This window comes from Sinocyclocheilus rhinocerous, unplaced genomic scaffold, assembly GCF_001515625.1.
Source record: "Sinocyclocheilus rhinocerous isolate Xijiao unplaced genomic scaffold, SAMN03320098_v1.1 scaffold273, whole genome shotgun sequence".
NCBI lineage: Eukaryota > Metazoa > Chordata > Actinopteri > Cypriniformes > Cyprinidae > Sinocyclocheilus > Sinocyclocheilus rhinocerous.
In genome coordinates, this window is record NW_015656360.1 from 1,959,089 (window position 1) to 1,971,589 (window position 12,501).

Below are 12,501 nucleotides of genomic sequence, written 5' to 3' on the forward strand. Positions count from 1 at the left end.
CCCCCGCTCCCCCCACTGGTACGGTCCAACTGGGAGCACAAAACAGAGAAGTGGAAAATCAGAATAATGAGTCATTTTTTATGTTAGTTCAAAAATCAGATTCGGGCGCAACAACCCAAACTCGTAAAATTGAAAATTAAAATGAGAGACAATTATCCGTTTGTAAATTGCTCCAAAGAAATTGAAAATGAAAGTTTGAAGCCAACTTTTCATTTGGTTCATTTTGATGGTGCGAATTGAACAAAGAACTGCAAAGGGTTACACGGACCGTAAATGCCGGGTTGTGAGCTGTATCTTTTTTCCTGGGCAATAACATTTAAATGTTCAATATTAACACAATTGAGCCAGAAAACCCAAATATGAGGTTTAAATCAGATTTATTAACCTTTGATAAAGCGTTTCTGTTCATTTTTGTTGAATTTTGATGTTATGTGTAACAAAATGTCTTTCTCTGTGTTCAGGTTTGACTGTTCTAAAATTAATGCAGAAACTGACATTTCAAACCAACATTTCAAACAACAACAACAACAAAAAACTAAATCTTTACAAAAAAAAAAAATAAAATAAAAAATAAAAAACAAGTATTTATGTCTAAAAACAACTAGAGAATGTATAAGTCTTTTATATAGAGCTATATAGGAATCTAGTGGCTAAACCATGGAATTGCGGACGTTTTTCTTTTTTACTCCCACCGGATGGCACTAATCTGCCTTCAAAAATTGGATTTTGAAAGTCATTGTCTCTATTTTAACATGAAATACTGCCATAATTGAAAAGTAATATAAAAATATTAGAAAACGAATTTTATTATTTTCAATGGGGAAAAAACAGATCATAATTATTGCATAAATATTGATTAGTACCATGAAATTCTCTCAAAATACAAAAGAAAAAAATATTATTGAACAAAATATATTAGCCTTCATTGATTTTACTGAAAAAGGTTACTTTTCAGGTGAACAATACAAGTGTGACCCCCGAATGAACAATACCAGAGGGTTAAAGAGAATGGCCACTAAAGCCAAGGAAATTACGAGGACAGCGATCCACATGTTGTGAGGTGCAAAGTGTTGTCATGTGCTGACAAGTAGCTTACTGTCAGACTGTAAACACTTCATCACATCACCGCCCAATATAATACGTGTTTAGTGTTGACTGACTCCTCCTCTGACGACAACGACGATACTGAGATGTTTTAACTAATAAAAATATAAAAATGTATGTTTGATATAATTGTAGATTTTACCACTACTAAAATTTACCTGCTTTCGTGTTCATTGTGAAATAGCGTCTAAACGGGTTTATGCTTTCGTAAGACCTCTGCAATGAACCAGTTAAAAGAAATCATTTATATAGACCATTACATTGCATGTTGTCTGTTTCTTCTTTTCATATGGAAATGTTTTATACATAAAAGTGCTTTACTCTTGTAGGCCTAGTGAGTTAGTTCATTCTCTATATATAAGGCACTTCTAGTACAATGGGTTACAAAGCCTTATTCTTATTTTGGCTGGTCACATTAGGACTAAAATTGTTAAAATAAAAAACTCAATAGATAAACAAAAACCTTTGGCCTCCAGCCTTCCTCATAGTGTCAGCATTTCTGATTGCTATTATTTGAAGCTTTAAATTTGTATAAATAAAAACCTTTGGCCTCCAGCCTTCCTCAGAGTATGTCAGCATTTCTGATTGCTATTGTCTGAAGCTTATTGTATGAATTCTCAATTTTGGCATCTTGTATGCAAATGACTGGGCAATATTTAAATCATTTACTTTATTTTGCCAACAAATGTCATCATTTTGGCTTTTTAAGAAAACAAGTTTGGAATAGAATTAAGAAAAAGATAGTATATAAAACAGAATGGGATGCAACAATCTTGTTGTATACAGTACACAAGGTGTAAATTTATGGCTTCATTTACAAATATAACATATGTATGATACATGATCACTAACGATAGCCTATTACAACTCGATGGAACACATTCGATGGAAATGACAACAGGTTTAAAGTTTAAAGAAAACTAAATACAATCTAAATACAAGCAATAAAAGTGATCTAATTACTTCTTTTAGATCTGTGTAACTGAGGTGGAGAGCATGGAATCTCACAGATCCTCTTCTCTTTCCTCAAACAAGAAACGTCCCCCCATTTTTCTCCCTTTAAGATAACACAGTCTTCACCATGCAAAGGATTTTCACTCTTCCAGTCATCTGGGGGAGACTCCCATCTATAATAATGATTAATTACATATATGAGGTCAAGAACAAATTTATGGGAAACAACAACTGTAAAAAAAATAAGTGTCAGTGGTTTGTTATTTGTCACTTATTCTTACAGATTTTAAGAATTTTAATAATGTCCTGAGAGGGTTTTAAAATGATACTTGCGAGAGGTTGTTGTTTAAGGGGTTGTTGTCCACCCAAAGCCACATGCCCTCCGTCTGGCTGTCGGTCAGGCCAATCCAGTGATAGTCATTGATGCCATTTACTCTTTTAGAAAGAAATTCCTACAACACAGAAAAAAGTGTTTTTGTCTTTGTCTAGCATAATGAAACCCAAAATGTATTACTTTTAAACTGTAGACTGAGTGTCTCTTTATCTCTATCATCGTCACACTGCTCTAATCTGTACCTGTTCGTCTTTATTGTTGATGATGACCAGGTCTCCACCCAGATCCTGACAGCGCTGTCTGCTGCTGTTCCAGTCCATAACATCAGTGGAGAAAACATAGAATCTGCCCTGTGCTCTGATCCACTTCTCTTGTATATCTGCATAGACAGTTTAGCTTAATAAAGATGTACAGGAAGTGCACTCAAAAAAAAAAAATCTTAGTATGTGGTTAAGCTGAAAATTGAAACCAGATAGGTGAGAAGAAATGAAATATCTACATAAGAAGTGCATAACTGTATTTAATCTAGTGTACTTCTGCTTTATTTCATAAATGGTGTTACTAATCCAATTCTGATTTAAGAAATATACAAATGACAAGTATACAATGAAACAGAGAAAACACAGTGTGTAACTGAACCACAGTTGAGCTGTCACGCTCTGCCCGTTTTTATATGTAGATGCTTTTCTTATTTATGAACACATAATCACATGAAATGGCTTTACTGTACCTGAACAGTAGTTTGGTAGACTGTGGTTTTTAATAATCATGGAATTTATTTTCATTATTGGTTGAGAATCTAAAGGCAAGCCTGTGGAAAGAGCGAAATTGGTAAGACTATCACGGTAACGAGTACAGCTTTGGATGAGGAGAAATTATTATTTACCTGAATTTAAGCAGTTTCTTCTTGGTTCACAATACTGATTTGCATTTTTGGTGTGATCTGTAAAGTATTACGGTGCAGTGAAAAAATCAAATATGCAAATGCTGATATTTAATACATACAGTGGGTACGGAAAGTATTCAGACCCCCTTAAATTTTTCACTCTTTGTTATATTGCAGCCATTTGCTAAAATCATTTAAGTTAATTTTTTTTCCTCATTAATGTACACACAGCACCCCATATTGACAGAAAAACACAGAATTGTTGACATTTTTGCAAATTTATTAAAAAAGAAAAACTGAAAAATGCTCAGTATTTAGTAGAAGCACCCTTTTGATCTATTAAGGGGGTCTGAATACTTTCCGTACCCACTGTATGTACAATGGGTCCAAATGTCTAAGACCCCTTTAGAAAAATCCGGTTTTAAAACCTTATCTAAACTTGGAAATAAATGGAACGTTATGATGCAAAATTGTAGGTCACTAATCAAATAGCATATAATAAAATAGCATAAAATAGCATTAAAAAATAAAATAAAATAAGAAAACATAAGATACTCACACAGGTATGCCAACACTCCATTCGCCAACAGAGACAGGAAAAGGAGAACAGAGAATTTCCTCAGCATTGGTTCATAACAGTGCCCTGCATAAGCAAATATAAGCACTATTACACAAATAATATATGTAATATGTATATAATATAATATATATTATATTCAGAATTATATTTCATATTACTTCTAAATTGAGAAAGCACAAGTAAACAGTTTTAGTTCGAACCTTAATGTGGCTGCATAACAAATAATTGACAAAGGAGAATTAGAGGTACTGAAATGCAGTACGAATGCAGGAGAAAAGAAGGAAAATCAAAACATTAAACACTGACAACATGATTAAAGTGTTTTAATGCTGTGAGCATCTTTGGGGAAGATGATGTTAAGTCAATATTCTATAAAAGTCAGTTAGTATGGACAAGAAAAACACACTTACTCTCATCTTTATCCGCTGATGTCAGTTTGGGGTCTGATAAATAGTTGAAATAAACATTTTCAGCCATCTTTTGTCTGAAGAGATATTGTTATATAGCAGTGATAAGAGAGAACTGAAGCACTCGAGTCTTGTGACAAAACACTTATGAAGAAAGACATGTTTCTGGGGGGTTCATTTAACCACATTGACCAAATAACAGCATCTGCAAAATTTCCAGTCAGCTGGTTTTTAGTGGTGTTGGGTATATTTTCAAACATTTTGTGATACTTAACATGCCTTTTATTTTGCTAAGTTTTTTTTAAAATATAGTTTGTATTGACTACAAAATCCTTTGGCAATGATTTATTGTTAACAAATTTATTAGCTGTGCACAGATATGTAACAGCATGATAAAAAAGACAGGTTGTTGAAGGAACTTATTGTAATGAGATAGACTTTACATGTGGTTAATTATAATTAAAAAATCCTAAAAAATAGGAATTTGTTATTATTTACTTGACTTCCTAGTGCTAATATATTGTTTAATGAACCTTACTGTTCACAGACGGTGCTGCAAAGACATTCAAACATGGTAAAGTGTCCAAACGCACTTTTAGGGTGCTTTCACACCTGTAGATCGATTGCTTTGTTCCGAAACAGGGATTAAAATTATTACAATGTTGATTTTTATTCTTGGTGCGGTTCGCTTTCACACGGCAAAGTTTCTAAACGGACCAAATTTGTTAATACAAGTCACGCGCGAGTAAACTGTTTATTTTCCGGGATTCCACTTCGTCGGGATGGAACGACAACAGCTTTATTTTATTTTTTTTTGTAGCTGTCCTTATATTAATTTATCATTTTGAGCAGGAGTCCAGGATTCATCGGGAAAACATTTTTAAAATGCACCTACTAGGAAGAAAAGCAATAAGACGGCATTATAAAATTAAAAAGTGCGCTTTTTTATTTTGAATGGCGAAGATGTGCTCACCCACAGACATTCACAGGTTCATGTTGAAGTATTAGCAAAACAACAAAGCTAATGCTTTTCACAGAACTTACGTAATTACCCATTATACATTGTGATATAGCCTGGTTCGTTGGTCCATTATTGCTTTCTCACTACAACCGAACCGCTCCAGAGTTCGTTTTCAATCGAGCCGAGACCACCTCGTTCAGGCGATCTCGGACCGATTGTTTTGGCGCGGATCCGGGCGCGATTGCCGTTTTCACATATGCCCAAACGAACCGAGCTAAGGGGGGGAAATGCGCCAGGTTCCGAAACAACGAGCCAGGTGTGAAAGCCTTTACTGCAGATGCCATAGCTGATGGCTCTCATTCCTATGCTAGATCTTTTATCTACAAAATGCATTAACACAAAAAAATAAATAAATTGTACACTATACACTTATGTATGTGTATGTGTGTGTGTTACACATTGTCATTAGAACTTCATAGTTCTAAACACTTTTTTAAACTATAATAATAAGAAAAACATGAAAAACAATGAAAAGTATGATATATTGGTAGATTCCCATATCAAACATGGCATAGTATGGAAATGTGAAAACAAGTAAACAATACATTATATCAAATGTAGCAACCTCTTATATTTAAATGAGTGAAATAAAACAAAAAATCAACTGTAAAAAATAAGTAATCTATACTGTAGGTTTATTGAAGGCATGGGATCTCACAAATGCTCTTCTCTTCTCTTAAGCAATAACTGTTTTCTTGTGTATTTCCTTTAAGAACAGCACAGTTGTCTTTGGGATTCAGATTCCCATCCTTGTTCCCAGCCCAGTAGAGATCAGATTCACCAGCAACACACAGTCTCTGAGCAAGAAATTCCTGCATCACAAACACGATAGATTGCATTTATTCTCTTCTGTATTAATTCATAATATTCAAATAAATCTTTATTATAAAATGGCTCTTTATCAATAAAAAGCTTATTATAAGAACAATATGTAATGTGACTATTTTACACTTCCCTCTGTGTTTTATTTGTGAAAACACACTGTGGGTTTTCACACCTGGACCCACTTCTCTCACATTTGTTCCTCTTTTAAAAACATGTTTTAATGATCAGTGAAATCTTTATTATTAAAGTCTTATGTTTGGCTTATCAAAAATATCTATTATAAGAACAAAATGTGATGTGATTATTACACTTGCTTAAGTGTTGTATTTGTGAACGCACACTGTGGGTTTTCACATCTGGACTCACTTCTCTCATGTTTGCTCCTCTTTTAAAAACATTGGTTTTATTTATAATGCTATTTATAATTTGAAATCTTTCTTACAAAAATGATTTGCGCATGGTGTTTATTAACGACAATATCTATTATAAGAACAATATGTCATGTAACTATTTTACCCTTGTCTCAACACTGTATTTGTGAACACACACTGTGGGTTTTCACACCTGGACCCACTTCTCGTACATTTCTTCCTCTTTTAAAACCATGCAGAACACAAAGTTACACACCTTCTCCTCTGTGTTGTTGATAATGACCAGATCTCCACCCAGATCCTGACAATACTTTCTGCTGGAGCTCCAGGTCTTGTTGTGACTGGAGAAAACGTAAAATCTGCCGATGCCCTTATACCACTGCTCTGGCAAATCTACAGAGATAGTTTTCTATGTTTATAAAGAGGAAACGCATTTGTGTGTCTGCGTTTCAGGCTTGTGGTTTAGCTAGAAACACATCTAAAGGTTGGAAAAAAAAAACCCTGCTCAACTGCACCTTTACATACATAAATGTGTTTCGATCATATTTTGGTATGACTCACTGTTAAAAACACAAGAACAGACATACGGCAAGGCTCAGAAAGAACATCAGCAAAAGCACAGACTCAAGCACTCAAGACTGATATTTTACTGAAAAACCAAACATAGTTTGACCTGGGCAGTAGTTTATTGACCTCCAGTCCTCATCATATGTGCAGCCCGGACTACCTTGATCATGGTCTGAATAGGGGTGTGAGGAATTGAGAAAAACAAAGATACTGTCAGTTAATTATCATATAAAATTTAAGCAGATAGATGTGAATGATTTACCTGAATTTGAGCAGTTTGTTCCTGGCTCGCAATGCAACAGCACATTTTTGTATTTAGTGGCATCTGCAAAAGACATAAAATGTAAAAGGAAGTGTAAATATACCACTGTATGTAGTTGGTTGGCGGTTCCTGTAAAATCCGAGGATACTCACACAAGTATGCCAGCACTCCATTAACCAGCAGAGACAGGATGAGGAGAACAGCAAGAACCTTGGCACAGATAGGTCTACGTTGCTTCTCTTTGGCAGATTTCCTAACTACAAAATAAACAAAATAAAGTTTAAAACGAATACTTAAGCAAGCTCTAAATGACTTTAATTTATTAGAATAAAGCATCACGTGTCCTTTGCACCAACAAACCTCCTACACAGTTCTCCAACTTTTTTTTGTGTGGGTTTGAAACGGTCGTATTTAAAAAAAAAAATAAAAAAAAGCTGATAAAACATTAGCCTATATATAGGCTATATATGTAATATAATTCATTATTATCAGTGAGAAAAAGAATCCAGCACTTACTTCCAAATGAATCCTTTTTCATCCAGTTGGTGTTGTCATAAATATGATCAGACATGTCATGTTTGCCCATTATTGTCAAATAGAGAAGTGTGCTGCAGAAAGGTGGTGAAGTGCTCTGATCTGTGGGTGTCACACTAAACAGGTGTCACACTGTGGGTGAAGACACACTAAACAGACACGCTCATGCAAACCGAATGGCATTTCCTGTCAGCATTATTAGTTATGATGCTGGCCGATTTTCCAGATATGTTGTACTGTTGACAGTTTTTTTTTTTTCTGATGTGTATTTATGGCAAGTCGTTTTGACTTTAATTCATTAGCAGGATATGAATTCTTGATATCAACAATTCAATTTTCACTATTTAAAATGCTACTTCTTGATATCAGGAATTGAATTTCTACTAGTAAAAATGTTAATTCTTGATATCAACAGTGACAGCATCACTTGCAGTAATACAAATTCTTGATATCAACAATTAAATTTCAACTAGTAAAAAATATAATTCTTGATATCTGTAATTGTATTTTCACTAGTTAAATGTAACCACAGGCTGCCACTCAAATTCAATTGTTGATATCAAGAATTGATTTCATCTAGTTGAAATTCTAATTTTACATATCAGAAATACAATTCTTACTAGTAAAAACCTTGATTTTTGATATCAGTAATTGCATTGTTACTAGTGCAAATGGCTATTCTTGATATAAACAATTGAACTGATAATAACATTTTAATTTTTGATATCAATAATTTGATTGTCACTAGTGACAATGTTAATTTCTGATATCGTGAATGTGATTGTAGTAAGAAGGCCATTTTAGATATCAGAAACTATATTGATATCAGAAATACATTTTCAGATATCAGAAATAACAAATGTTGAAATACATTTACAGATCAAATTACGGTTGAACCACTGATGTCACGGGCTATCAAGCTCTCGGATTTCATCAGAAATATCTTAATTTGTGTTCCGAAGATGAACAAAGGTGAGAGTAAGTAATTAATGACAGAATCTTCATTTTTGGGTGAACTATCCCTAATAATCTTTATTGTACATTACTGTATGGGGGCTTGCAGAAAGCACATTTCACTACCTATGGATGTGTACATGACATTTTATCAAGTAAATATTCATTAACAACATGGAATTTCACAAATGCTTCTCTCCTCCCTCAAGCAAAAAACATCTCCCCACTTTGCCTCAAACATTCGTCCATTCAATACAACACAATCTTCACCCAGAGGATTGTCAGCTGATTTGTGATCATCAGGAGGCAGTGCCCAGAAACTGACAAATAAAAAATTAATACATTAAAAACAAGTGAATGAATAATTGATGAGATGTTTAGACAGGCACTTATCTAAATGGCTTCCAAACAGAATTTTCTGATGCATGTATCAACAGACATTTAAATGAATACTTGCTTAAGATGATACTTGGTGTCGTCCACCCACAGCCATACACCTTCCATGTGTCTATCAGTCAGACCAATCCAATATAATGTTTGTGCGCCAATAGCGTGTATTAGATTTGCTAGAAATTTCTACGAAATAGAGATTAATTTAATATGCTTCATTTATTATATCCAATGCACATATGAGATTTTTCTAATAATCATATTATATATCTAAACCTGCTCCTCACTGCTGTTGATGATGACCAGGTCTCCACCCAGATCCTGACAGCGCTGTCTGCTGCTGTTCCAGTTCATCACATCAGTGGAGAAAACATAGAATCTGCCCTTGTCCTGGACCCACTTCTCTGGGAAATCTTACATGAACATTTCTTAATGTTTAATGTCACTGTGCTGTATAAAACTGTTGTATGGCACATGAGCAGTGAGACTTCGTTTATAATGTTTCTAATATATGTTCTTTATACTGACATGAAAAATAAATTGACTTGCTTTTTTGGGGACAGTGATGTGCTTGGGACCTGTTTTCCATATCCTTGTGAAGGAACGGTTCGATTTGAGCATTGTGGTCAACATCTAGCATAGAAATAAACACAATTATAAATGAACTTCTAAATGAACATTGAGTATTACTATCTGTATTGTCACGTAAATGGAGATGATGAGGAGTTTGTCTACCTTGATCTGAACAGCTCTTTACTGGTTCACAACTTATTAGCCAGTCTAGGCCATTGCTATAATCTGTAATACAAATTAAAAAGACTTCTGTTTTGAACTTACATTTTGTATTTGTTGTATACGTTGTATAAAAATATATGAGAGATGAAAAGTTGAGACCAAATTAGAGACATTCCCCCCAATTTAGACACCAAATGAACAGAAAATAATATTTTTAAAAATCCAGGATGATCTGAACAAACAGCGGAATAAACACAAACCATTTCAAGATTCTAGTGTGAATGTTATGTGGAAATTATTATATAACAATTTTACACAAATTCTGACTGACCCTCAAATTAAATCAAGTGGCGTGTGAGAAAAAAAATATACAGTTTGTTTCAATAATAATAATAATAATTATTGTTATTATTATGTGTTCTACACACTGCCACATAAAGTGTACACGTAAAACATGAGGATACTCACACAGGTGAGCCAACGCCGCATTAGCCAGCAGAGACAGGAAGAGGAGAACAGAGAGAAAAAGCACCATACAGATAGCTTCTCTCTGATCAATGAAACAATTTCTATCTAAAATAAAAATAAATAACATTTAAAAACTGAAATGAAAATGTTGAAACAATTCACCAAAAAAAAAAAGAAAAAAGCTGTGAAATAGCACTTACTTTCAACTTTATGTGTTGATCTTGAGATGGATCTTGGAATGGTGTTGGAATAAATAGCTTCAGGCATCTTTTGCAAATATGTGAGAAATTAAGAGAGGATCTGGTGAAGTATTCTCACTGAAGGGGTTTAACTACTTTAGCAGTGATATTTCCTGCCATCATTTCCTGTCAGTTTGTTATTACTTGTTAGGGGCATCATCTCAAACAGTGAATGATACATTTTTATCTGTGGTCAATGCTTCTTGAACACTTGCTGTTTATGGTTTTACCTAATTGATGAAATTTTGCTCTAATTTAACTCTGATATTACTCTAATTTAATACTGATGCAGTCTATTGGAAAGAAGCAAGGCTTTCTTTATCGTCCCTCTCTTACTGAACTGGAAGGGAGCTTCTTGCTGTTCGCATTTCACACAAATAGAAGTGAAGGTGATAAGGCAGCAGCAACCACAGACCTTTAGACAAACATTCCATTAAAACACAATCTACATTCAACAATATGTAGGTTACTTGTCACCTTATACCACAGTACGGTTATTTAGTTCAGGGTTATAGCACGTATGAGGGACTTTTTTTTTTTTTTTCAAAAAGGTGATTGTAGGTCGAGTTGAACCAGATGCTTCAGGGTAAATTGAGCCAGAGGTTGGGATGAAGAATATTTTTTTTATAGACAACTACTGCCTTGTGCTAGTTCTGACTGCTCGGTCATTGAAAGAAAAAAATGTCAGACTGGATCATGTCATTCTTAATTTAATGAGGAAACAAACAGAATGTAGCTAAATGTGTTTGCACTCTTATTTTACTCTGTTGGTACCTGTTAGTGTGAGTTGGAATAAAAACGACTGATCGATTGATCAATCAATCAATCAATGATTATTACAATAAACATAGGTCTTCCTCAAATAACTCTGTTTTCTTAAAAATAATGTATTAAATATAAAATTGGCATGTTTTAGTTCAGTAAATATTCATTTTTAAGTATTAATAACAATGTGCTTCTTCTTGCTGTTACTTTCTCAAAATCAGCAAAGATTTCCCAGCAAAAAGACGTGTCACATGGACATGTATTAGTAGTAAAAGTCCTACTACTTCTTAAAGGAGTAGTAGAATTTGCTCACCCTCAGGCCACCCAAGATGTAGATGAGTTTGTTTCCTCATCAGTATGGATTTGGAGAAATTTAGCATCACATCACTTGCTCACTAATGGATCCTCTGCAGTGGATGGGTACCGTCAAAATGACAATCCAACAGCTGATCAGCTTTTATTAGCAACAGTTTGAAGTTAAAAAAGTATTAATCATGAATTTTTTAAATCGCAAACATGCAGTTTTTCACTTCACAAGACATAACCGATGGACTGGAGTTGTGCGGATTACATGTGGATTATTGTGAAGCTTTTATCAGCTGTTTGGACTCTCATTCTGACGGCACCCATTCACTGCAGTGTATTCATTGATGAGTAAATGACGTAATGTAAATTTCTCCAAACCTGTTCTGATGAAGAAACAAACTCATTTACAACTTGGATGGTCTGAGGGTGAAGACATCAATTATAAAATCAGGTAAGTATCAATCATAAGACCAAGATTCACAGGGGGCCTGGGCCACCCAATCATGAACATTTGCCCACCCTGGCAAGCACCCACCATCCACCTCCTCAACTGTCTCAACCACTCTGAGAGTTATAGCTGGAGACGGGCCTCTACATCATGTGAATGTTATCCACCTTGATTTTAAGGTTAGACTGAGCGCGGTCTATAAAGCTTTCATCCGCTCGTTATGATGTTTGATATTGCTATTTGATGTTGATATTATTTTAATTTATTGTCATAACTATTAACACACTGGTTTGTAGCATATACTGTTTACTGCACTTAGCTATTCTTCTAGTTATTTATAACAGCAGCTGA

General features: G+C 34.3%; 2 protein-coding genes and 1 long non-coding RNA gene across 3 annotated transcripts; all 3 read right to left on the reverse strand.

The window, feature by feature from the left end:
• Window positions 1-1,903: 1,903 nt before the first annotated feature.
• Window positions 1,904-4,521, reverse strand: LOC107720104 (C-type lectin domain family 4 member E). Its single transcript, XM_016527711.1, has 7 exons — window positions 4,269-4,521; window positions 3,838-3,921; window positions 3,279-3,335; window positions 3,123-3,203; window positions 2,635-2,771; window positions 2,392-2,510; window positions 1,904-2,231 (listed from the first exon to the last, which is right to left on the reverse strand). The coding sequence occupies exons 1-7, from the start codon at window positions 4,333-4,335 to the stop codon at window positions 2,060-2,062; spliced, it is 717 nt and encodes a 238-aa protein (XP_016383197.1). The 5' UTR covers window positions 4,336-4,521; the 3' UTR covers window positions 1,904-2,059.
• Window positions 4,522-5,921: 1,400 nt separating this feature from the next.
• Window positions 5,922-9,543, reverse strand: LOC107720086 (uncharacterized). Its single transcript, XM_016527690.1, has 7 exons — window positions 9,477-9,543; window positions 7,828-7,947; window positions 7,464-7,568; window positions 7,312-7,374; window positions 7,156-7,221; window positions 6,739-6,875; window positions 5,922-6,098 (listed from the first exon to the last, which is right to left on the reverse strand). Exons 1-7 carry the CDS (start codon window positions 9,541-9,543, stop codon window positions 5,922-5,924), a joined length of 735 nt encoding a protein of 244 aa, XP_016383176.1.
• A 199-nt stretch (window positions 9,544-9,742) lies between these two features.
• On the reverse strand, window positions 9,743-10,456 carry LOC107720106 (uncharacterized). Its single transcript, XR_001637580.1, has 3 exons — window positions 10,393-10,456; window positions 9,925-9,987; window positions 9,743-9,822 (listed from the first exon to the last, which is right to left on the reverse strand). It is a non-coding gene; the product is annotated as an uncharacterized LOC107720106 (long non-coding RNA).
• Window positions 10,457-12,501: the final 2,045 nt, after the last annotated feature.

Excerpts from the sequence above, each read along its gene's own strand:
- LOC107720104 (XM_016527711.1), bottom strand. The coding sequence starts at position 4,335 with ATGGCTGAAAATGTTTATTTCAACTATTTATCAGACCCCAAACTGACA. Across the intron at positions 3,336-3,837 it reads TGGAGTGTTGGCATACCTGT|ATCACACCAAAAATGCAAAT; the intron begins GTGAGTATCTTA and ends AATACTTTACAG. Across the intron at positions 2,511-2,634 it reads TCAACAATAAAGACGAACAG|GAATTTCTTTCTAAAAGAGT; the intron begins GTACAGATTAGA and ends TCTGTGTTGTAG.
- LOC107720086 (XM_016527690.1), bottom strand. The coding sequence starts at position 9,543 with ATGAACTGGAACAGCAGCAGACAGCGCTGTCAGGATCTGGGTGGAGAC. Across the intron at positions 7,948-9,476 it reads CCTGGTCATCATCAACAGCA|ATCAGAGCACTTCACCACCT; the intron begins GTGAGGAGCAGG and ends TGACACCCACAG. Across the intron at positions 7,569-7,827 it reads GAAAAAGGATTCATTTGGAA|TTAGGAAATCTGCCAAAGAG; the intron begins GTAAGTGCTGGA and ends TTTATTTTGTAG.